This window comes from Rosa rugosa, chromosome 6 (genome assembly GCF_958449725.1).
Source record: "Rosa rugosa chromosome 6, drRosRugo1.1, whole genome shotgun sequence".
NCBI classification, from domain to species: Eukaryota; Viridiplantae; Streptophyta; class Magnoliopsida; order Rosales; family Rosaceae; genus Rosa; species Rosa rugosa.
In genome coordinates, this window is record NC_084825.1 from 39502030 (window position 1) to 39528535 (window position 26506).

At 37.5% G+C, this 26506-nt stretch overlaps 2 protein-coding genes across 2 annotated transcripts; one reads left to right on the top strand and one right to left on the bottom strand.

Moving 5' to 3' along the window:
* Nucleotides 1–11627: 11627 nt before the first annotated feature.
* LOC133718809 (dynamin-related protein 5A-like) lies at nucleotides 11628–17499 on the bottom strand. The gene is made up of 16 exons (XM_062145693.1): nucleotides 17255–17499; nucleotides 17102–17165; nucleotides 16905–17009; nucleotides 16700–16801; nucleotides 16267–16317; nucleotides 16101–16162; nucleotides 15685–15775; nucleotides 14937–15001; nucleotides 14120–14314; nucleotides 13786–13905; nucleotides 13568–13638; nucleotides 13233–13458; nucleotides 12847–12897; nucleotides 12504–12732; nucleotides 12089–12228; nucleotides 11628–11999 (listed from the first exon to the last, which is right to left on the bottom strand). Exons 1-16 carry the CDS (start codon nucleotides 17381–17383, stop codon nucleotides 11871–11873), a joined length of 1830 nt encoding a protein of 609 aa, XP_062001677.1. The 5' UTR covers nucleotides 17384–17499; the 3' UTR covers nucleotides 11628–11870.
* A 922-nt stretch (nucleotides 17500–18421) lies between these two features.
* On the top strand, nucleotides 18422–21472 carry LOC133718668 (uncharacterized). Its single transcript, XM_062145529.1, has 2 exons — nucleotides 18422–19220; nucleotides 20817–21472. Exons 1-2 carry the CDS (start codon nucleotides 18510–18512, stop codon nucleotides 20976–20978), a joined length of 873 nt encoding a protein of 290 aa, XP_062001513.1. The 5' UTR covers nucleotides 18422–18509; the 3' UTR covers nucleotides 20979–21472.
* The last annotated feature ends 5034 nt before the right edge of the window (nucleotides 21473–26506 follow it).

Sequence of the window (26506 nt, forward strand, 5' to 3'; positions counted from 1 at the left end):
TTGACCCAGCTGATTGTGCTATTTCCATTATGTGTGCACTTGGCTATGTAAGCAACATAGTTAGCTACTTGCACAGTAAATGTAAGCAGCATAGGCAAAAGTATCATTTGCCACAACCTATTTACATGAATTGCATGTGATATTTATATACTCATCTTCTCACCAGAGTTGTAGATATGCCATTTAATTTGTATGCCTGCTTAGTCCATCTTGCATTTATATTCTCACATGCAGTTAACTTAGGATTTTTAAGTGTATCGTTTCTTCTATATTTTGGCTGACATTCCTGTGTTTTAGTGCTTTCTCTTTTTCTTTTTCTTTTTCAGCAAAACCTTTACTTCGATACATTTAGTCATTTCAAATTTTACATAGTTCCTTGTGTTCTGTTTTCAGGGATGCACAATGGGGGAGAATGGGATATAGCAGTGGACTGGATTAAGAGGGATCTACAATTAGCTGATAGTATGAGTCTATGAGATGAGTTTGTTAATATGATAGTCTTAACCATGTCGAAACAGCTGCCTTCTTTGTCTTAGATGATAAACCAAAGTTAAATTGTTGTTTACCTCGGTAGCCAATTGTTGCAACACTATTCTGGCACAGTCCTTAAACATAAATCATATATATCTAGACTGATTATTTTGGCCATTATGCCTTAGAAAAATGAATAATCCTAGATGAACAACTTTTTTGGGTATTACATGCATCCCACCTTATATAACAGTTTTTTTTTTATTTTTTTTTATTGTTCAATCACACGGTGTCCTCAAAGGCTTTCTAGGCTCAGAGACTAATCCGTGCTCGGGGGATCTTGTCAAACGCTTCCTCCCCCCTGGCCACCAAGAATATATTGGCATGGGATTTAACTCTAATAAGCGTCGGCGGGATTCGAACCCGAGTATGGGGGTTCCACACCTGGAGGCTCTTACCAACTCGACCACCTTATATAACAGTTGATATAGCACAAAGCCTAACATAATTGAGAATTATATCATATGTTTTGCCATAACTGCCAAATTAAGGTGAGATGTAGGTGATACTCAAAAAATTAATTCATCGAAACAGTTAAAGATAGTGGGGTAAAGCTATGGTATGTTAACATTTCTCATACATCAACTATTTTTACCACTTTATGGACTCATGTTACCACTTTGAGGACTAATATTACTATTTTGAGGACTCATATGGTAAACTAAGAAAATTTACCACTTTAAGGACTCATGTTACCACTTTGAGGACTAATATTACTATTTTGAGGACTCATGTGGTAACTAAGAAAATTTACCACTTTAAGGACTCATGTTACCACTTTGAGGACTAATATTACTATTTTGAGGACTCAAATTACCACTTTTAAGGCAATTGTATGCATGTCATACGTTAACATTTTGTAGAATTTTCCAAAGATAGTGATGTGCTTGTTGTTGTAAAGATTTTGATATAGATATCGGCCCCCACCTGAATTATGGTTGCAATGGCGGCGCGTGCCGTCTCTTATGGCCTTATGTTTTTGGCTGGTTTTGAAAAGCATAGAAGCATGATTATTTGTCTGATATTCTTCAATTCATCCGATATTCTTAAGTTCATTTGATTATTTGTCTGATAGTTAACTATTCGATACCTCATGCAGCCACAAACCATTCTCCATCACTTTTGATATGAAGGATGTTAGCACTAGTAATCAAGATCGAGTTGGTAGATGTACAACAACACTTCCATCCACAGATATTGTAGAACAACACCTCCATCGATCTCTGATAATCTTTTAAGTGTATGTTACATCTCTGCTACATTAAGTTCTTATGCTATTTTTTTCATTTTTGATTCCGTTAATTGCAGCTTAAAGAAAACACAAAGTATGGGATAGCAGGATGTGAGCAGCATTGAAGATAATTAGCATTTTGCATAGTTTTCACTTTATCATTTTTTTTTTTTTTGAGAAGAAACGTGAACACTTTCATTACTCCGGCCAACAAAGTTACAAAGGAACCCGCCACGTGTGTGGCCCCGATAAAATGAGTACCTAAACGTAACCTTGTACTGACAAACACATCACGCTCTAACGGTAGGGAAAGAGAGAAGAGAAATACTCAAAAAAATGCCTCAGATGGACCCTAAACCCTCCCTACCGAGCTCCGTTTCATTATCATTATCATTTTAATTTGGATACTCTTTTGATGTACTGGAACCAAGTGATAAAACAAATATGATGATTTCATAATGAAACTAATAGTATTGTGTCTCCATTGTGATATGTGGAAATAAAAAGATAATTGATTTATGAATTTAATCAGAAATTAATTTTTTTTTTTTAAAATATGAAAATCTTTTCTGTAGTTGAGTCGAGGTTTTTTCTGTCAGTCAGTCATTTTCAGGGGCGGACCCATTCCAAGGCCTGAAGGGGTCTAGACCCCCCTAGATGTTTTGGTAAATCTCAATTAACTAGCTAATTAGGCTTTGAGATATTTAAAACTGAGCTTAATTCAAGCATTGGACCCCCCCCCCTCTGTCCCGAAAATTTCTCATAAATCATAACTAATCAAAGTTCAAAACAGAAATAAATAATATTAAGAAACTAAATTAGTTAGTTTTTTTTTTGGAATAGGATTTGATGGCTTTGATAACTAAATTAGTTAGTTTACTAATTACTATTTATTTGGTAAATTATATACTTTATCATTCACCCAACAATAAGATTTATTACTGTACCCAAAAAATAATTATACTACTCTTTTTTCAATTAAGACAAATGAAGTCTGATATGCATGACTAATTTTTGGATAAATTATAAGGGAATTAATTTTCTGAGAAAAAACGTAAACTACTGAATGAATAATAGTTATAATGTGCATTAGTCTATATACAACAGGGATCCGAGCAAACATTTTAGAAGGTTTCTGTGCAAACACATCTGACAATATTTCTTCTAATATTTTTCAAAAACAAAAATATACGTAACGGCTTGGACCCCCCCAAGATTTAAATCCTGGTTCTGCCCCTGGTCATTTTGGAGTTCTAGTGTGAAGTCCAGTGGCCATTTCTGTGTAAGAGATGTTGCCCAAAACTCATTGTAACTAGTTCATTATTAATGAAGTTTCTTCTTGATAAAAAAAAAAAATATATGAAAATCTTTTTCTATGACAGTTGAAAAATGCCATAGAAGAATCTTAACATGGCGTCTAGGAAACGTCATTGAAATACTTTTGATGACATTTTACAAACGTCTTTAAAAGATTTTTCATGACGTTTTTGAAATGTCATTGTAAAGATTAGGAAAAGACGGCACCAGTAGAGACGACGTCCATTATGGCGTTTGAAAAACGTCATTGAATCTATTTCATGACGTTTTTTTTTTTAAATCATAATAACTAATTATCATTAATATAACAATGTCAGAATCACTAATTATCATTAATATAACAATGTCATAATCGAGGATCAAGCCTCATATTTTTGACTTAGAGAATCATAATAAGTAAAAGGGCTAAAGTCTGTTTAGTCCCTGTACTATGACTCTCTCATCGTTTCAGTCCCTGACATTCCAATTTAATCTGAAAAGTCCCTGAGGTCTCAATTTCCGTCTAATAGGTCATTTCCGCGGGAAATTAGGAATTGACCTTGGGTGAAATGTCCAATATACCCCTCAGTTATTATTATTATTTTTTTCCTTTTTAATTTATTTTTTTCCTTTTTAATTTCTTTTTTTTCTTTTTTCTTTTTCCTTTTTAATTTCTTTTTTCATTTTTCCTTTTTTTATTTTTATTTTTTTCCTTTTTCCATTTTAATTTCTTTTTTTTTCTTTTTTCTTTTTCCTTTTTAATTTCTTTTTTTCTTTTTCCTTTTTAATTTCTTTTTTCCTTTTTAATTTCATTTTTTTTTTCTTTTTGGAGTTTGATCGGAATGGGATTGGTGGGTTGAGGAAGTAGAAAGTAGGCAAAACGAAAAAGAAAAAAGAACTTAAAAAGGAAAAAAAATTAAAAAGGAAAAATAAAAAAGGAAAAAAAGAAATTAAAAAGCAAAAAAGAAATGAAAAAGAAAAAAGAAAAAAGGAAAAACAGAAATTAAAAAGGAAAAAAAGAAATTAAAAGGAAAAAAAAAAGAAATTAAAAAGGAAAAATGAAAAAAAAGGAAAAAAGAAATTAAAAAGGAAAAAGAAAAAAATGAAAAAAAGAAATTAAAAAGGAAAAAGAAAAAAGAAAAAAGAAAAAAAAAAGAAATTAAAATGGAAAAAGGAAACAAATAAAAATAAAAAAAGGAATAATGAAAAATGAAATTAAAAAGGAAAAAGAAAAAAGAAAAAAGAAAAAAAAAATAAATTTGATCGGAATGAGATTGGTGGGTTGAGGAAGTAGAAAGTAGGCAAAACGAAAAAGAAAAAAGAACTTAAAAAGGAAAAAAAATTAAAAAGGAAAAAAAGAAATTAAAAAGAAAAAAGAAAAAAGGAAAAAAAGAAATTAAAAAGGAAAAAAAGAATTAAAAAGGAAAAATGAAAAAAAAAATTAAAAAGGGAAAAGAAAAAAATGAAAAAAAGAAATTAAAAAGGAAAAAGAAAAAAGAAAAAAAAAGAAATTAAAATGGAAAAAGGAAAAAAATAAAAATAAAAAAAGGAAAAATGAAAAATGAAATTAAAAAGGAAAAAGAAAAAAGAAAAAAAAAGAAATTAAAAAGGAAAAAGAAAAAAAGGAAAAAAATAAATTAAAAAGGAAAAAAAAGAAAAAAGAAATAACTGAGGGGTATATTGGACATTTCAACCAAGGCAAATTCCTAATTTCCTGCGGAAAGGACATATTAGACGGAAATTGAGACCTCAGAGACTTTTCAGATTAAATTGGAATGTGAGGGACTGAAACGATGAGAGATGCATAGTACATGGACTAAACAGACTTTAGCCCTAAATAAAAACAGAGTCATGCCAACTAATGATCATCTCTGCAGGGAACTTCTCGATTTCTTGTTCCAGCATCATTCATGGCCTCACAGGTGGCACTGTGGAGGGTGGCTGTGGGGCAAGCTTCTCCAACGCTGAAACGACCCTTTCCATGTCCTCCAGACCCGTCGTCAGCTTCACGACCGTGTAGATTCCAAAGGCAAAGGATCCGACCATGTTGAAACCAGGCTCGTTCTCCCTACACATCTTGTTGAAACGGCCCCATGCCTGTAACATTGCAAGGCGCCATGCCGGTGACATTTGCAACTAATGATCTTGAGTAGTTGAGTGAAGAGGAGAAGAAAAAGAAGGTTAGGCTCTTGTGCGGCAGTGGAGAAAATAGAGATTTCATGACGTTTTTCAAACATCATAAAAAGTGTTCTATGTACTAGTGTATGCAATCACTTAAAACAGCAATGGTAGGGAAATAGGATAGCAACTAACCTCTCACAAGTCACATACATCTGCTTCAGCAGGTTCAAATGCTTTGCATCCTTGTGCTTGTTGCGTGCAGTTGTGGATGAGAATTCGGAGCTTGGATTACAGATGTTGCACATGTAAACAGACACCTTCAAGCGCTTCTCAAGCTTGCCATCATCGAAACTAGGCTGGTGGAAATGGCGGTCGTTCAGATGTGCCTTGAAAAGACGATTAGAGGAGAAGTTGATGCGGCATGTTGCGCACTGCAACTCCACCGTATCAATGTAATCCGGGAATCGATTACAGAAGACCTAGGTCAAAATCAACAGAAATCGAGGTGAGAAGCAGTACCTTGAGCTTCTTGCCGCTCAGATCAGAAAAACAGATCCTTCTCGGAGCCATTCGGACACACACACACACACACACACACACACACACACACTCTCTCTCTCTCTCTCTCTCTCTCTCTCTCTCTCTCACTCTCTCGGACTCTGAGTTCTCTCTCAGTCTCAGGGGACTTAAAAGTTAAAACCCGAGAATAAAACCAGAGAAAATTTATGGCACGTTTACTTACTTGGAACGGAAAATAATCATGAATCAGAGACAACTAAAATTGGAGAAGAAAGGAATCAGTATTGATTCCGAATGAGTTGATTCCTAAACCCATCTCTCACCTTTGTAATCAAATTCCTGAGTATTCAGGAATCGATTCCTTATAAAGAGGTGGGACCTACACTCATTCCGATTTCTTCATGTGTTAGTAAACGCAAGAATATTTTTACCCGGAATCATTCCGATTCCTTTATGTGTTAGTAAATGCAGGAATATTTTTACCCCGTAATCATCCATTCCCATTCCAAGTAAGTAAACGTGCCCTTAGAGCATCTCCAATGGTTTAGTCGACAAAATGCCTATGTCAAATTTGAATTTGAAGGTTGAGGTGGCAATTGTCAATTTTGACATACTTCTACTCTAGCAGATAGGTCTAATTTAAATATTTTTTTATTATTTTTTTCAAAATATTTTATAACAAAGAGAAAAACGTTTTCTCTTTCTTCTCTATCTTCTTCTTCTTCTGTTTCTCATTTCCTTTTCGTCTTCTGCAGCTTTTTTCCTTTTGTTTAAATCTCCCCATTTCTTTCTCTCCCTTTCTTTGAAGAAACAATAACACATGAATTCCCATAACTTCCAAAGGTCTAAAATCCTCAATTCCTCCAAAATATAATTACAAAGTTGTCCCATGAAACCTCCATATCTCCCAAACAGAGATGGTTAGATGGCCACATACTCTCAATGACTCAATCTCCATTTCTTTCCCTCTTTATTCCTCAAAATCGATCTCCCAACTCACCTTAATTTATACATACATCATCCTTTGGTTTTACATATATACACAACCTCCGTTGCGCCCCGCCGTCGGCGAAGAATGGCGACCTTTGCTACTCCCAAACTGCTCGTCTTGGATGACAAGGTTTGATGCCCAGCTCAGCGAAGACCCACTGAAGAACGGTGGTGATGCCAAAATTGTAGATCTACTGATTTTTTGCTTTTGGTCTAGGTAGGAAGAAGAGAGAGTAGAGGCGGAGAAAAGTGGGAGAACGAGAGAGAAACAATAAAAAACGAAAAGACAGTTTCATTTGGGTCTGTCAAATTTGACAGTTTGAAACCAAATTGTCATCCACGATGGCAATGACATATGGGTTGGAGGGTACTCTCATGTGTCATTGGGCTTCCAGGTGGCAATGACATATGGGTTGGAGGGTACTCACATGTGTCATAATGACTAATCCGTTCGATATGGTCTTTTTTGTTTGAAGTGAGACGACGGATAAACTATTGTGAAAATTCCCGCGCAATACACAAGACAGGTCGTTTGTGTTTTCTATTTTATTCTCATATCCCTTAGACTCAAGAGGCCTGAAAACAAATGAGAGAGAGAGAGAGGTTTTGGGTTGATGGGTTGCGCTGCCGCCTACGGCCGCCTACCCAACCTGGCTCAGGCTAGCCGGTAAAGGTTTTCGTCTCTGAAATGGGTTTTACTTTTAGGGGATTTGCAAGTCTCTCAGATTTGGGTTTCATAAGGCAACTCACCTCTCACATATGCTTGAGCAGATTTAAGTGCTTGGTGTCCTTATGCTTGTTGCGAGCAGCTGTGGATGCGAATTTTGTGCTTGGGCTACAGATGTTGCAGAGGTAGACGGACAACTTCAAACGCTTCTCAAGCTTTCCATCGTCAAAACCAGGCTCGTCCAAATGGAGGTCGTTCAGGTGTGCCTTGAAGAGACCATCAGACTTGAAATTTAACTTGCATGTGGCGCACTGGAACTCCATTGTATCAATCGAATCTGGGAAACGGTTGTAGAAACCTAGGTGAATCGCACCCAAATTAACAACAAATAGCTACAAAATCAAGAGAGAAATCGAGGTGAGAAGCGCGCGGTACCTTGAGCTTATTGCGGCTCAGATCAGAAAACGAGATCCTTCTCGGAGCCATGGATTCGGACGCTCTCTCTCTTCGACTCTTTCTCGGACTCTCTCTCTCTTCGCTCTTTTTGACTCTCTCGGACTCTGAGTTTCTCTCTATCACAGTCTCAGTGGACTTAAAACCCGAGAAAATTTAGGGGTTTGAAGTGATACGACGGATAAACTATTGTGAAAATTCCCGCGCAATACACACGACACGTCGTTTTTGTTTTCTTCTATTTTATTCTCTCATATATATCCGGCAGAAATATCACTTCGGTCATCGAACTATGTTTCGTTCGACACTTTGGTCATCCAACTTTTAAAAATTTCACTTTAGTCACTCAACTATATCATTGTATATCACTTTGGTCTCTCTGTTTATTTTCTCCGTTTAAATATGGCAATTGAACCTCACACGCCTAATAAACAAGGCTATATTTGTCAATCCAGTTAAAAAAGAGTTGAGTGTTGGAGATTGCAAGTCAAACGTATACTTTACTCTCTCTCTCTCTCTATCTCTCTCGATCTCGATCTCTATGTTTATCAGATTTCAAGCCACAAAGAAAAAGAAGCAGAGAGGAGGAAGAACTAGTAGAGAGAAGGTCCATGGTTATGGTTTCCTTCATGGTTTATGGGTTCTTTGTTCATGATTAAAAGGTCTGGAACATTTGGAAATTGAAATTTGGGGATTTTGATTGGAATTTTGGGTTACTTATTTGGTGGTGGGTGATGGGGATTGAATATTGATGATGAATATGGGTTTGGTGGTAGTGTGATTTTGAGTTTGTTGAATTTTTTACCCATAATCTGGGTTCTTCACCTTTTGAATCTATTTAGAATTTTTAAGGCTCAATTTGGATTTGGATTCGGGAAGACCACTCTATGGAAGCAAAAAATTGGAAGGGAGACGAAGAGAAGAGTAACTAAACTTGGGGACTTTGCATATCTCAATCATTTGATGAAGAATCTCATCTAATTGAATTCCTATGTATATGGTACTCTTTACTTCTTCCAGCAAAAACAAATCATTTGATTTCAAGTTGAGACTCAACTGAAAGTGAAATTAGCAATTCCTCTCAACACCAACTTCTTATCCTATTTGTGAGTATCATCTTATCCTTTTCAATGTCATCACCAAGATGTGCATTCTCATCCTCGTATGCAATTAACAGGCAAATGATTATCGAACTGGCCAGGCCAACGTAAATGATGCGTCTGGTTTTACTGACATGGATGAAGTTTTATGTTTAAACGGGAAAAATTGGATCAAGTTACAAAAATGGCAGGCAAAACTTTTCATCTCCTAAATACCCTTGAAGTTAATAGAGAAAACGGAGAAAACAGACGGAAGTGACCAAGTGATATACGGTGATATAGTTGAGTGACCAAAGTGAAGTTTTTAAAAGTTGGATGACCAAAGTGTCAAACGAAACATAGTTCGATGACCAAAGTGATATTTCTGCCTATATATCCCTCAGAGGCTTTGGGTTGATGATGGGTTGCGCTGCCGCCTACCCAACCCGGCTCTAGCTAGCCGGCAAAGGTTTTCGTCGGTGAAATGGGTTTTACTTTTAGGGGATTTGCAAGTAAGTCTCTCAGATTTGGGTTTCATAGGGTAACAAATTTTACTCCAATTACTTTTACTTTCTTCCAGTTAGGTCATGGGTTGTTGATTCTTCATGTCACACTCTATGCTATGATTGATGTAAATGAAAGCTACCATCAACTTTAATTAGTTTCTCATATTGTTAATTTCATCAAATATCAAAGTATTGCCTACTTTTCCCCAATTTTGGGTGCATCAAAGGCTACTTAATTGAGGTGTGTCCTAAAATGGAACTTTGTATGTAGATGATTGAAGAGAAAAGTATAACTGTACCATTCATTTACTTTCATGAAGAAATGATGAATTTTTTTACTAAGCTTGCTCACCACTTGATATAAGCCTATATGACTAGATTTTGGCATCATGATTCCTTCAACATATGGAACTGTTGAACTGGGTATTTGGTATTAACCGGTCTTGTCTTGCTTTGCGAAAGTATCTCAATTATACAAAGAAAAACTTAACAGAGGGAGAAACCGTAGTTATAAGACTCATATCTGCAAAGTGCATAGCATGTTTATTCACTGATATTTATGTTTTTCTGATTTACTTTTCCCATGAGTAAAAGCTTGCAGTTGTTCCCTTTCTCTGATTCAGATGTGTAAAACATGATCTGCATCTCACTTGTGGACCATCTCATCCAAACACTGCTGCAACATACATCAATGTGGCTATGGTGGAAGAAGGCCAGGGAACTGTACACGTCGCCCTCAGATATCTACACAAGGCTCTCTAGTTTAATCAGAAGTTACTCTGCCCAGACCATATTCAGGTTTCCTTTTGTTTGTCTATATTTTTGTTTTCTTTTTAATATTTATATTTATATATACTTTACGCTGAAGCTATAATATTGTTCATTCCAATTATTAATGACATGTTCTTAAAGCTTCTATTTGATGCCCAGATGGAATATCTGAATAGGATTGGTTATAACATTGTATAGTTGTGTTAACCTAGAGTTTGTTTATTTTGCTTTGTGGATGGGAATAGTAATTATGGAAATGTTTTATAGACGGGCAAGAAGGTTGTTTCAAATGAATATTTCAATCGCATATAGAAACTTTGATTCTGGTTTTTCTTTTCCATGCCGGTTATAGTAATGGTGAATAACCTGATTTGTAGGAGTTTTCTCTGAGGTGCATGGTAGTAAAGTCATTACTTCTAACTATAACCATCTTCCATTGCATAAGTCTTTTAACTAGCAGAATATTATAGGTCAGATGCTAGATCACTATGCAGTTACCGGAAAAACTGAGGACTTAAGTTGTATCAAGTAATCCACCTGTGAAACATTGTGCCATTTTGCTATATGTGCTTACAGTTGTACTACCATATTATTTATTTTGCATATTAATTTTTTATATTTGCTTATTCATTTGATCGAGAATTAAACCATCTGAAAGTTAAATCTCTCCAGACAGCGGCTAGTTACCACACTATTGCAATTACACTCTCATTGATGGAACCATACCCTTTAAGTGGTCAGCATGAGCAGACAACATTGCAAGATCTGGGAGCAAAGCTTGGACCATATGATCTACGTACACAAGTATCTCGAGCTCTCATCTAGTTATAAGTTTTTTATTTACTTTTATCCAAGTATTATCTTCGCCGATGGCTGATCTTTGCTGTTTCTTTTCGAGACATTTGGGCATCCCAACTATAGAGTGTCAAAAGAGAAAAACTTCTATGATTGACCTTCTTATCCTGATCAAAGTCTTTTCTTTTTTGGTTCTTGAACTTAAACACTAAAACTTTTCAGTACATCTTGCAGGATGCTGCTGCCTGGCTTGAGTACCTCGAGTCCAAGGCTTTTGAACAGCAAGAAGCTGCAAGAAATGGGACTCGGAAACCAGGTGCATCCATAGCCAGCAAAGGCCACTTAAGGTTTGTTAGCAAGAACTGATATAATGGAACTTCGTTTAATCACACAAGTTCATATACTCGACTTTCTACTTTTCCACACCATTGGATTGATCAGCTATCATCCACCTAAGTTGTTAATTGACGAGACAAATACATGGATTGAATCTAATATTTATTGACCAGTATGATGGACTTTTATCTAATTAATACATATCTTGCACTGAAATCTTTTCTTATGAATACATGGCTTAATACTTTTTTGTTTTCACAGAATTGGCAGTGTACCAGATTTGCAGATAAACCACGAAACAAAATCGGGCGTTCTAAAGAAGATTGTGGAAATGGGAACAAAACCAAATAGTGGATCCAAACAGATCGAGCTGATTTTCTTTAACGATGACACAGAAGTTTGCTAGCTCACGATGCCTTGACAAAAAAGCTAACCCACTAACGTCACTCTTACATAATGGTAATGCAGGAAGAATTGGTAATCATGAATCAAAAGAGTGTCACTGCTACTCTATTACTAAATTCTATCTCCCATCATCCTAAGGAATTGAGAAATCACTTGATTGCCCCAACTTACTACTTGGACCAAGCAACTGCATCAATCTCTGCCTGAGCACTTCTGTACAGCTCTAGCCTCTTTGCAAGGCTGGTACGACGCTGCATGACTGCTGGATCCTCATCCAACATCTTAGACAACTGTCTTGTCTGCAAAATAGTTATGAAAGTACATGTCAGTTAGCATTGATCAACTCAGCAGTTACGTTCTTTTTCATCTCTCTGTGTATTCAACTCACCTCTTTTGAACCCAGCTCAGCAAAAAAATGATCGAGTAAGCTGCGTTTGGCTTCTCGTACTTGACAGTAGACAATAGACTTTGGAATAGCAATCCTTAAACTTGAGCACACCATGTTCACATAGTTTAACACATTGCTTCCTGTTTGTTTCAAGAGACAAAGACGGAGAAAGTGAATGAAGCCGCTGACATAAACTCCTTAACAATACTGTTACACATCATTTGTACTCAAATTAGCTGTGAAGTGAACTAGATTGAGGCAGCAACTAGTATATTTCATTTTGAAATTGTATCTCTTTAAGTGGAGGTTCTAATATCAGTAGAATTTAAATCAAGTATAAAGGGGTTGTTAAATTGATGAGATTAAGGAGATGATTGAGGTGGTTTAACATGTACTTCAAGTTATAGCTACTTACCAACCCGCCGGAGGTAGGAATCGTTATATCTGTCGAAAAGTGAGTGTGTTGGATTTCCCCCCTTTTCAATATCCTGAGGAAGCTTGCGGAAAAATTCAACAGTGAGGTAACCACACTCCATATCAACTAGCTGCATAGTTGCTTTCTTGCTCTCTTCTTTCATCCTATCCAGCGATTCAAATGCTGCATTCCCAACTTCCACTCTTAAAGTGGGATACTGCTTTAATTCCTACACACCACAGGAAAACCATCCCATTAAAAATAAGAGATTAAACAAATTTAGGATATAATGAATAACTAATAGCTATCCTCTTAGATAAATTCAGTATATTCAGGAACATACTGAGGTTGCATTGATAGACTTCTGAGCCAGCTCCTTCAATATGGCATGAACCTGAAATCACGAGGAAAGAATATCAGGCAAAATGATTTGAAGCAGACACAGAGTGCATTTTATGACGTTATTCCAGCAGCAGCAGTAACAACAGTGGAAGCTCTAAGAAAAAAAAGGTTTGTGCAGAATAAAGATACAGTAGTCAATACTCTTATTCTTTTTAGAAAAACAATTCAAGGAAGTGGACATCACATGCTGCACTATTGCCTCAGGTTAAAACTAATTCGGCACATAAAAAAAGTTAATTCACAGCTTTGAAATCTTTATAATTATGGGAAAGATTTTCCCCCGGTTGAAATGCCTAGGCAGATAACAGGTGAATCTATGAAGCATACAGCATCAACAGCCGCCTCTGCAGGACCTTTGATGCATACTAATGAAGATTCAATGAGGCGACGGTATCCTTGTTCAGGAGCAATTAAATGAGGTTGATATCCATCTGCCTCAGTAATTAGCTTTCGAATGTTTTCCATTGAAAGATACTTGTCAAATTGCAATCTCTTCAAAGCAGCTGGAAATTGATTGTCAAACACACCATAAACTTTATCACCACCAGAGCGCCTGGAGACATAGAATGTTATCTTAAACCCAAGGTTAAATATTGAAATCAACATGCGGTGAAAACAAAATTTCACAATTTCACATGAGGCAACTACAGAAGAATACATACACGCCATCAAGATGTTCTTTGAATATCTGATCGAAAGTACGAGAGATTTCCATGATTACATACAACTTTCCCTGCATGTGAAAGAATGATCAAATTGACAATACAATGAAAACATCAAACAGCAACAATTCTCTGAGTGTTTTTTGGATACATCAATTGGCATGGAAAAAGGAAAAGGATCCATGAGTTAAAAGGTGCTATGTGCCTGTTTAACTTACACCAGTATCAGAAGCAATGGGCTTCCCAAGTCGGCTTAGTTCTGCCTCTAGCTCACCAATAGTTTTGCTGATAAGAGACTGAAGGCCTGGAATTCGGGACTTGATGACAACTTCCAAATGCTGAAAATTTGTTCATATTTGGTGCCACGTAAGAATCTTTTGGTGAAGCAAAAAACAAAAGTCAGCACCATTGCCAACCTTATATTGAAAGAAAGCACATGATCATATCTTTCAGTTTCTTCACAGAAAGTATAATCTTAAAGAGTAGTTGTGCATGAAACTTCTACAGCTAGTGGAAAAGAAGTAATACACTAAGGAGAACAAACCTACATACCTTAGACAGCACCCTTCCTAAATGCTCAGATCCCATCTTACTCGCAAGATGCTTGTACTCGGGGCTATTAGCAAAATATTCACGCTCCCTGCGCCTAGCAGCAATCATATCAACACTCTTGTTTATATCAGCTTGGGAGCGATTCACAACACCAATCCAAGGGAACTGAAGTCTATATGATCTTCCTTCCAAAATCTAGAAAGTAAAGTAAAGAGATTGATTAAAAATGAGAAACTCCAAAGATGGCAGCCAAAATGATACTGTAAGGAGAATATCGAGTATAACAGATGATGATAGCCAAAAGAGATTCAGTGTTTAACTGCAATGTCATCCCAAAAGCAGCTCGCAGTTGACAATAAAATTTACTTAGGTTTCAAGTCATCCAAAGGAACTAAACTGTTTCATTTGCAAGCAATGCACATCACAAGACCTAAGATCCATTGAATGCAATAATTAAGCTAATACCAAGGGTGAAGGGTGTAAAGCTACCAACAACTTTGATCTATCTAACAAGTCAAGCAACAGTGAAATCAAACCGAGAATTGAAAACTTCAAAAAGAGAGGAAAAAACAAGCATCATTCATAATCCAATAATACCTATAATATAATTGACTCATAACAGAATACCTGTACAACACTCTCAAAATGAAACAAAAAAGTGCCACCCAAGTCATTAAATTAATTAATTCCACATCCTTTAAAAGCAACCAGTATTTCTCTTCCCCCCTCTCCTTATGGCTATGAAATTGCATTCAAAATCGCAATTCTTTCTGGAAGAGAAAATTAAGCTAAAAGAAAATCACCGAAGCTAACTTACATCAACTGCATTTGTACCCTGGTCCATAAGATCAATCTTTGTGAGAACTCCAAATGTCCTCTCACCTGATCATTTGGTATACAAACAACTTAAAGTCAATGTGCACAAATGGAAGACTTGTCGTAATAAGAGCAGTTTGCGACTCTTAAATAACATACACACTATTATTTGAAAAAAAGCGTGTAACGTCCTTCTGTTTTTGTGACATAAAATGAAACCATATCCTGTGCAATGCCCTGCTTTGCTGCCCAAATTCTCGTTATGTGCACAAGTTATAAGATTAGAACTCACTCTGACTTTTCTTTTTACCAAGGTCAAGGACAAATGTGATGTAGTGGGAAATATGTATAAAACCAATAAAAATGAGAACCGCCAGAACTAAGATTACAGTAGTAACTAGTAATCACCTTTCACCGTTTCACGTAATACTTCTTTATGCAAATAACTGTTTTAGAAATTATCCCCAGCATTAGCAATTTAATTTAACCATTAGAAACGGCTACAACATTCTCCAACTCTGTAGTATTCAGCTTGCTTTCACCTCACCGCTGAAGATAACCTTTTACTTCCTCGATAGTTTTTACCTTCCAATTTACAACTTTTCAGATTCCTTAACTGCTCCCTATTATCTTGTTTTTGTAATCTGTTAATCTGAGTAGGTATATTACTCCACCCACCATATTCTTTTAGCTACCACATATCTGAAAATCTAGCATATTGTCTATAAGAACATTGTTCATAATCTTACCTTTGGGATCTACTTCACGAGAGATCTTAATTGCATCAGACGTAGCAAGATCTTGGTTGGCAGGGGAAATAGCCAGGATGATACAGTTGGGCTGCAAGAGAAGCCATATAGTAAGGGACAAACGATCACTTGAAGATAAGTGACAAGCCAGGCAGCTGCTTATGTTACATTGTACATTTTTACTGTAAAAATCTATCACCTGTCAGTCGCCTTAACATGTAGAGTTTCTCTACCGTTCATTTTAACTTTTGGTCTAACTTCTTTTTATCTCCATCTTTCCCATTAGCATGTTTATCATACATATGAAACACCAAACTCGCACAAAATCACATAGGAATCTAATCAACATCATTCATTATTATGAAATCTCATAACCTAGTTTCTTGTAGATATTCTCAACCGTTTGCTTAAATTACCTTCTCAATGAAGCCCCTAACCATGTTCTCAATGTCCTGCACTATGCTATCTGCCTGACCCTCTACAAGACCACCAAATTAACACAACGTCAGTTTAATTCCTGTAAGGTGCCCATAGAGCTTGACAATGATAGTGTTTGCAAAGGTCTTAAGGAATGTAACTCACCTACAGCTACCTTTGTGAGTCCAGGAAGATCTATTAGTGTCAAGTTCACAACTGCCAAGTGCAAGCAAATCATAAAAACGAAAAAAAAAAAACAGATAAAATTATAGCATTGTGAAAGTACTTGAAATAATGAACTCTAGGCACAAGCAACAACCACAAAAAAATTGTGCAATTACCATATAATGTAAACAGTCATCTCCAATGTTGTGGTCTAAAATAGCTCATGATCTAAAATTTTAGATCTACTGAAAGTACTATTCATCCAAATAGCAATGTCCATAATTTACAAATCTCGAATCTAAATTTTTAGTACTGAAAGTCCTATTCATCCAATTACATAAACATGTGATCCTATATGCCGGATTTGTTAAGTTATTCAAGTCAGCACAATCCTAGGAAAAATTGCACAATATGAGCAACAATTCTATCTCACCATTAGGGGAGTAGATGCTAAGATGGATAGGCACACTCGAAATCGCCTTGGTCCGGCCGGTCTCTCTATCAGTCTCATCAGATATCTCCTGTCTAACAGCAGCTATACATTGAAAACAATATCAACATCTACAAGTAAAACGCAAACTGCAAGTCTGAAACAATTTGCAATAGCAAGAAAAAAAGAAGAAGATAGAGAAATGTACCAAAATCAGTGAACCTCTTCCTCGGGAGGTGCATAAACTCGGCGTATTCTCTTCCCTCGTCGATCTTATGCAGCTGCAACACAAGCGGACGCCGAGTCACAATTCCTGCACGCAATGTGTTCGATTGGAATCCGAGCTAGAAATGAAAACGAAAACAGAAACCGACGTCGTTTTTTATGAGAGCGTGAAATGATTACCGGAGCCGCGAGGTAGGAAGTCTTTGCCGACAATGCTCTCCAGCACCGACGACTTACCGGAGCTCTACGAAAGCAAAAGAAAAACTCGGCGATTAGAATTGAACGAGGAAAATGTGAGATTGAGACGGCGGTGGAGGATCGGAGATCGAATACCTGGCCTCCGACGACGGCGATGGCGGGGAGGGAGTCCCAGAGAGTCGGCATTGCGCTCTCTTCGCCGTGATCGCCGAGGGCTGTGCATGCTCTCTGTATTTTGTTCACGAGCGAGATCAGATTCTCCATCGGACGGACGAGTCGGATCGGCGAGTTGAGTTGAGTCGGTTTGGAATCGTTCGGAGGTGAGAGAGAGAGAAAGAAAGAGAGAGAGAGAGAGAGAGAGGGAGAGGGAGATAACAGAAATTTGGGGAGGTTGGCGAAGGAAGCGACGGAGTTTCAGTTTGGTACGAAAACTTTTGAAAACTTCGTAAGCTTGTTGTGGATAATTGACCCGGGCCCAATGTTGGCGCTCAATTATTCGGGTCGGGTTAACCCGGGTTTAGTGTTTTGATTTGGGCCAGCTAGGGAGTAATTTTAGTAACCATCCCCGTTATGTTAAGTCCAGTTATGGCACCGTTAAACACTTAAACACACCCAACAGATGTAAAAAACACACCAAAAAAGATGTAAAGACTTAAGACTTGTGCCAACTTTCATCAAAACATCTTGGACTGAAAATTTTAATCATCAAAGTTCGTATTTCTTTCACAATGTTCGAACTCAAGAGTTACTCAAAAAATGAACCCCTTTAATGCAAAATTTATCTATAAAGTTGAGCTTTACTTTCATGCCATTACTTTTATATGATGGGTGCATTAATTTTGAGACAAATGATACTTAAATGAAAGAGTTGATAGACAATGCAATTGTCATATCTTAATTACCTAAGGTTTTAGTGCACCGACGTGCAGTTACACCGACATAAATGAATGGTTAGATTATATTAAATACACTCTTAGATTATTAATAAAAAATATCAAATGTTAAGATCATCTCATAAGTGTTGGGTTATTTGCACCGTCGGTGCATAGAACAATTTCCACCTAAATAGATAGTCTTAATGAATAAGTTACAAATTTTTAATCTCGTCATAAATACTATGTTGCATATTTGTAGAGATTGAAGTTTTGTATTCGAATCCCTTAATGTCAATATTACAAGAAAAAAAAACAGCCGTATTGTGCTAGTGGACGAAGAAGTGCGGGAAAATACGCATCTCAATTCCTCTAAAGAATCCAAAAGGTTGTAGAATAAGGCACTCGGAGCCTCTAGCATATTCCTTGCTCAATCAGTTGCTCCATATCAAGTCCGTTAAAGTAACGCCAAAGGGGTTTTGTCTCTCTGAAATGCTGACTGAAACTCGAAGCTTCTCATGGACTCCATCACAACAACAAAGCACCCATTCAGCTCCTTCATTCTCAGCCCCTTAAACCCACACACCAAACCCTCCTTCACAGCAAATTTCTCCCATTTCAAGAAGCTCAGGAAGTCTTTGGTTTGTTTCTCGCACAGGCCTAGTTCTAATTCAAATCCCAGAAACCCAAGATGGCCAAAGCCCTTGTCTTTTCGCAGGTTTCCCTTAAACCCTATCTGGGTTTTGGTCCCGGTCCTCCAGAGCATCAGGGTTTTAGCTTCTTCAAGGACCCAGAAATGGGCTTCTTTTGTACAGGCTTATACAGACTCAGGGAGGCTTGTACATGAAAAAAGCAACGATTTTTTGCACAACAGTGGGATTGGGTTAGCTTTGTTAAGCGTGACCACAGATGCCAAGGTGAAGATTAGTCCTTTCGTGGCTCAACTGGCTGCGAATCCGACCTTTGTTTCGGGGATGTTTGCTTGGTTTATGGCACAGTCGATCAAAGTGGTGTTGAATTTCTTTGTGGAGAGGAAGTGGGATTTGAGGATATTGTATGCTTCTGGAGGCATGCCTTCGTCTCATTCGGCTTTGTGCACTGCTTTGACGACATCTGTGGCGCTTTGTCATGGTGTTGCGGACTCATTGTTTCCGGTTTGTTTGGGGTTTAGCCTCATTGTTATGTATGATGCTATTGGGGTTAGGAGACATGCTGGTATGCAAGCTGAGGTAAGAAGCAATTTTCTGTCTTTATTTGCGTTCTGCTTTATCTGTTTGGTTTTGGTGTTGCTGATGTTCATAACATTTTGATTTATTACTGTGCTTTATCTCTTGTTTTGGTTGGTCAGTAAAGTATCTGTGGGTTGGTATTCTGATAATCTAGATGATGAAGTTGGATTTATTCGGTTGAAGTTGCTATAAAAAGCCAATGACAGTTTCGGTTTGGTTTGGGGTAAATGGTATGGAATATGACTGTTGTTGTATAAGCCGAATATATTCTGTTTGTAGTCTGCACCTTGCATTTGAAGAATAGTATTTGGGGCTCTGATATACCTATTTCAGTAGTTAGAAGACTTGGGGTGATAGGTTCAGTCTTTTAAAGGTGGGGTTCGGATTTGTATGGATGTCTTTGATTTTCATCCCTGTTTAGTGTTAGGGTATACCCTGCTTTGGAATTTCAGCTTTGTTTGATGTTCAATGAGGTATTGTTGTGGCTTTCTTGGCAGATTGTTGTTATGATTGATTAGTGTAATACTGTCTTATGTAATCTCTGGAGTCCTGCAACACCGGTATACTGTAATTCTATGAAAGAATATGAGATGGATGTGCGATAGTTGGGGTAAGTTCTAGGAACTTGATGAAAAGTAACTACATAATAGGAACTATTTTCAATGAAAATTTGGAAGGTGGACAGACTCACAAGGACTATCGTGATTGAAGGTTTAGGGATGTAATCACCTTGATCCAAATTATTGGGTTTTGAAGCTAACGATATTGCAGTAATTTGGTGGCTATACATCCCGTTCTATCATCCCTCTATATTTATTCAATAATGTCTTGCTTGTGAAAGAGAGTGAGCTATTTCATGAAATGGCAGCTCCAAAGCACAATGTGATCATTTATCTTTTCATTTGCTTCTTTTCTTCTTTAACCTGTTAATGTAAGGTTACAGCTTTGTCTGTGATACGGTCACAATTTCAGTTATTTTAAGCAGTATTCTTCTGACCTGTGGCACTCATCATGTTTTTCTGCACTTTTTGGAACGTCAGAAAACATAGAGTTTGGTTTTATTTGGGAGAGTATTAGAATTCCCGCTTCACATTCCCACTTTCCGCTGTTGGTGCCTCTTCTATTCACTTCGTTCGCTGGATTCTGAACTGATACAGCTTGTAGATGCTCTTTGAACAACCCATCTAATAACTCAGGAAATACTTGCTCTGTTTTGACTTTTGTGAACTTCAACATAGAAAAGAGAATTTAAGGTGATATCAATCCCAGCGTTTCTATAATTGACAGGAAACTCTAACTGCATTGCAGTCTTCTCTATTGATTTCCTTCTCATCCCATTCCCAAGTTGATTGTGATCCATTCTAAATATCTTAATATGTATGCATGCAGGCGTCTTGTAACTTCTGCAACTCTGTATTCTTTACAGTCTCCTGCTCATTTTGTAGTTCTAGTATGTTTTAGTTGCATTCTCCACTTTTCTGTTTTGTTCTTTACTCCTCTGTGATTCACAGAGCACCAGTTGTTTCTCTGTCTCTGTGATTTGCCAAATGTTGAATTTTGATTCGCTTCTAAAGACTTGCTACTGCTTTGACACAGGTGCTGAATGTAGTCGTAGAGTACTTATTCCAAGGGCATCCAATCAACCAAAAGAAGCTCAAGGAACTCCTTGGTCACACCCCCTCCCAGGTTCTTGCTGGAGCTGTCCTCGGCATTGTGGTCGCATGTGTTTGTTGCCAGGGTAGCTTGGTTGCTGCTTGAACGAACTTCTGATACGTTGCTGTTGATTTTGGTCACATTGTGTTGACACACACCATTACATCATTGACATGTCTAGGTTCTACTGTAAGATCAAGTCTGAATGGGAAAAAAAAAATTTGATACCAAATGCTCTTTTGTTCATTTGCAAGTTCGCAACTGATTGGGAAATGTATATACACTTCAGTTTAGGAATGAAACAAAGCCCCAAGACCTTTTGGCACTTTAGCCAAATTGAATATCCATCCCAATCCCAAATTAAGGATGAATATTCCCATACCATCGAGTATTTATAGTCTTTTTTTTTTTTTGGCAGGAATACTTATAGCCTTATTTGAACAGATGAATGATCAAATACAGGTTCTTGTTGTGGGTTTAAGAAAAAAAATATATAAGAAAGAACACCTTGTTCTTGTGGGAATTGTACTTGCTCCTAACCAATTTGGAAATTGGTTTTATACTTTTATCAAGAGTTCTGACTCATAATTGCACAACCAGGACGAATGCTCAGCAGACTACTCCTTTAACTGGTTATCACAGTCCCTATATATTTGTATCTCCTCTAGCCAAATGTCATACTCGTAGAGATAACCCTAAGAAGCCCGAGAGATAATCAAAGCCAAAATGTGTAAATGTGGCATGGAATTCATGGCATCTAGGCCACAAGAACTGAATGGATTGCACCAGAGAAAGTGATGTGAGTAATTTCAGATGCCTCTGCCTGCTTGAGTGGAAACTTGATTGTTTGCTTAAATTGTATGGGACACCAATCACTGGAGAAGTTGAAGAGAAGAGGAAATCTGCCATTGGAAACTTCTTGTGGCCTAAGTAGGCTGTTCTTCTAGAAAATAGAGGGCAAAGTCCCTTAAAACTTTAAAAAGTGTCTAATTAATCCATGTTAATTTGCACACTGAAATATGTTGTTCAAATCCACGGTGAGTCCGTGAGTGCAAGGAGACGAATCAAATTAGCACTCTATCAGAAGTCAGAACAACTGGACGGTCCATAATCATCCAAACAGCGCAATAGAACAAGTGAACAACTCCGTATTGCATTCAATAATATCATTTCAACTTTTTTCTTGGTAGGTTTTCAGGTCTGGAGTCCTTGTTTGGTATATGTTAAAATTCTTACCTTACAATTATGTCATGGTTTTATCATTGATCAAAAGGCTAAAAACCTTTTTAAGAAGTCAAAAGGTTAAAACTTAATCTCCAAGAATTCTAGAGTACGTGTTCTCCCAACAAACAAAATGGAATATACCAGGTGGAACTCCCACCATTCCCTTTCTTTTTGCCCAAGACTTTCACTATTTCGATTCTAGTAATTGGCATGTTTTCCTTTTCTCATTAATTAAATGTTGTGCAACTGGACAAAGCTCCCACCACTCAATCCTTTTCTCATTAACACCATTCCTTTCCTATACTGTTTGGCTTTCACAGCCTATAAATACCTCCTCAAACCATGTTTTGCACTTGCAGAGTTACAGAGAGAACTAGAGAAGCAAAGGAGTTAGCTAGATCAACAAGAAAATCAGTATGAGCGGAGGCGGCATGGAAGCGGTGTCCTCTAGGCCACAAGAGGCGAATGGCCAGCACAAGCGAGAGAGGTGTGGTGGCTATTTTCAGATGCCTCTGCACTATCCAAGGTACAAAAAATCGGACTACGAGATCATGCCGGAATGGAAGCTGGATTGTCTGCTCAAACAGTATGGACTTCAAGTCACTGGAGATGTTGAGCAGAAGAGGAAGTTTGCTATGGGAACTTTCTTGTGGTCTAACTAGCTAGGCCCTTCGCTATTGTTCTTGTAGCTAGTATGAGAGATAATACTTTGTTAATCGTTCTTCACTTCCTCTAGCATAATAGTTGATTTGTTGCTGATGTCTACCTAGCTAGCTAGTTAATCTTTATGTGATGTTTAGTAGTGATGTCTGGGTTTTGCTGAGCTTGGTATGTGTATTTTGTTCAAGAAATAAACTTGATTCTTAGTTACATTCATCTTCTTAAGTTCTATGGTCTTTTGGGCTTCAGAAAATCTATGCCAGTTCTGGCAAAAAATTGACCTTCTTGTGGTGAGAAAATTTGATCAGTAAAGGAAACATGGGTTACAAGGGCGTGCTTACCGTAATCGTTTTAAGGAAAAAATAATTTCTTGAAGAAATAGGGAAAATGACCTGTAGATTAGCAACTATTCAATGGCATATCTACAGATGAAAATATAAATGTTGGATCCACACCAATACCAGCAATCACAGTCCTTACCGAGGTTGGTATTAATTTTTCATTACTCGAACATTTCCTTTCTCCCCCATTCCTTCTCTCCGATTCTGGGTTTATTAAGACTTGATCATTCTCTTGAGTCGCGCGCTTCATTTGAGTTTTGATTCTAGGTACTTAAAAATTATGTTATCTTTACGTACATAATTTGTTATCGACGTGCCTTATCAAGTAGTTTGTAGTAGCTTTCATTCTACTAGGAAAATGCAAGTTTTGGAAAGATATTTCGTATCTGTTTGCAGACAAGATTACCTTGTAGCCATTGTTACCATCAAAAACTTTTGTACTTGGTTGTCAAACAATGAAGCAGAAGTACACCTCGCAGTTGTCGATGTAACAATGATGTATGTATCAACTTTTCTTTAAAAATATTCAATGTTTGCCGCAGTTGTCGATGTAACAATAAACTGCGGCAAACATTGAATATTTTTAAAGAAAAGTTGATACATACATCATTGTTACATCGACAACTGCGAGGTGTACTTCTGCTTCATTGTTTTATGCTTCAGGTAACCGAAGAGCACAACTTAAGTAGTTGAATTTGTATTGACATTGAATATTTAACTTTGAATTGTTTCAATTTTCTATTGTTAGATTTGGGTGACAAAATGCATATTGTGGATCATATTTTGACAAGTGTTATGCAATTGAGATATTCCATCAAAACAAAGTAAACTCAGCCAAATTTTTTAGAATAATTTTTCTTGCCAGCATAAGGTAAATTTAGCACACCTCAAATTTAATTCCTGGTTCCGTGCCTGGTAACAATGATGTATGTATCAATTTTTCTTAAAAAATATTCAATGCAAACAAGTAGTTCAGAAAGTAAACCACCACAGGTGGTCGAGTTGGTAAGAGCCTCCAGGTGTGGAACCCCCACACCCGGGTTCGAATCCCGCCGACGCTTATTGGAGTTAAATCCCAATATATTCTTGGTGGCCAGGGGGGAGGAAGCGTTTTGACAAGATCTCCCAAGCACGGATTAGTCTCTGGGCCTAGGAAGCCTTTAAGGACACCGTGTGATTGACCAAAAAAAAAAGTTCAGAAAGTATCTACTTCAAACTATAAAGTTACTATCTTTTCAAAAAAAAAAAAACTATAAATTTACTAAGTGCAAAAGTAACAAACTGCGATAAAAGAGTCTCAAACCTAAAAAAGAGAGTTTCCCTCTCGACCCTAGCAAACCCTAGATCAACTCTTCCGATCTTTCTTCAGATGACAATCTCTGTCGTCTTTCCTCCATGTTGTCATTCAAGATCCTCATTTGGAATTGCAGGGGCCTCAACAACACTGAGACACAAGATGCAGCGCAACCCCGACCTAGTATTATCTTCCTTTCTGAAACGCTAGCTTCACCGACCTTCTTTCTGATGTCAGGCGAAATTTGGGATTCGATGGCGTCATCTGTTCCCGTTGCAGTGACGATTGTCGTGGTCTCGGTCTTTTCTGGCGCAATGAAATCCCAGTGCGACTCCGGAATTATTCCTCTAATCATATTGATGTTGAAGTTGGTACTATTGGTTTAGAAGGAGTTTTTCGATTTACAGGGGTGTATGGAGTAGTTATTACTGTAGATCGTATGGCTACCTGGAACCTTCTGCGAACCCTAGTTGCCCAGGTTAACATGCCTTGGATTGTAGTAGGGGACTTCAATGAGATTCTCTGCCTTGCAAACAAGTCTAGTGGTCTACCAAGGAATGCAGCTCAGATGAACCGGTTCCGGCAGGCCTTAATGGACTGTGATATGATGGATATGGGATTCGTTGGTTCACGATATACTTAGTCCAATCGATTCACCAAAGAGAGGCTTGATCGGGCTTGTTAGAACGTTCATTGGAGGGAATTATATTCCTTTTCTAAAGTTATTACGTTGCCCTTGAGCAGATCAGATCACTGTCCTCTTCTCATCGAAGTGAATCCAGAACCGGTCTCTTCATTTAGGACCCCAAAGCGGTTCCGCTTTGAAGAGATGTGGTTGCAGCATACTGATTGTGATAATGAGATTGAACAAGGTTGGATGCTTCCAGTAACCGGTGATCTCATGGATCAAGTTGGTAGGAAAATCAAGCATACTGATGATCTTTTACAACGTTGGCATTCTAGTGTATTCCAATAGAGTCAAACTGAGATGAAGCTCATCCAGGGAAAACTAGATGATCTTATGAGGAAGGATTATGAGGCAACTCACTTTGAGGAACAAAAGGCACTATAGTTTAGATTGAATGAGGTACTCTCTCTTAACGAGGCTTATTGGCGTCAACGATCCCGAATTCAATGGTTACGAGAAGGAGATCGTAATACCTCTTTCTTTCATAGAAGAGCGTCTAATCGGCAATGTCGGAATAGAGTGAAGGGTTTGGTTAATGACCTTAGGCAGTGGACAGCTCAACCTAATGAGGTGGTTGACATTCTTATTAATTACTATGATAATATCTTTTGATCGGAGCATGTGGATAGTGAGGCCCTGGCTCTTATCATTGACTCTATGCAAACCAAAGTTACTGATGAGATGAATGCTGATCTCTTAGCTCCTTATACAGATTTTGAAATAAAGAAGGCGTTATTCCAAATGCATCCTTAAAAATCTCCCAATCCTGATGGTATGTCTCCTTGTTTTTTTTCAGAAATTCTGGAATGTTGTTGGACATGATGTTTGCATGGCTATTAGAGCAGTGCTTCTTACAAGTCAGGTTGCACAGGAATCTAATTTCACTCATTTGACGCTTATTCCGAAAATCAAAGAGCTAAAATTGCCATCTTATTTAAGACCCATTGCACTATGCAATGTTGTGTACAAGATTGCCTCTAAGGTTTTGGCTAATAGGTTGAAAAGAATCCTTCCTCAGATTGTCTCTCCACTCTAAAGTGCCTTTGTTCCCGGAAGACTCATCTCAGATAATATTTTAGTGGCTACAGAAGTAGCACACTTCATGAAGCAACTTAGAAGGCAGTCTGAGGGCTTCTTCTCCCTGAAACTTGATATCTCAAAAGCCTATGATAGGTTAGAATGGCAGTATGTGGAAGTAGTTTTACTCAAACTTGGATTTTGTAGAAGATGGGTGGATCTTGTGCTAGCTACTGTTAAATCTGTCAGTTATTCTATTCTTATGAATGGCAACCCAACGGGCTTCATTTTACCAACACGAGGTATTCGACAAGGTGACCCTTTGTCACCTTACCTCTTTATTTTGTGCGCGGAAGGTCTTTCCTCATTAATTTCTTCTTCTGTTCAGAATGACACTATCAAAAGCTTA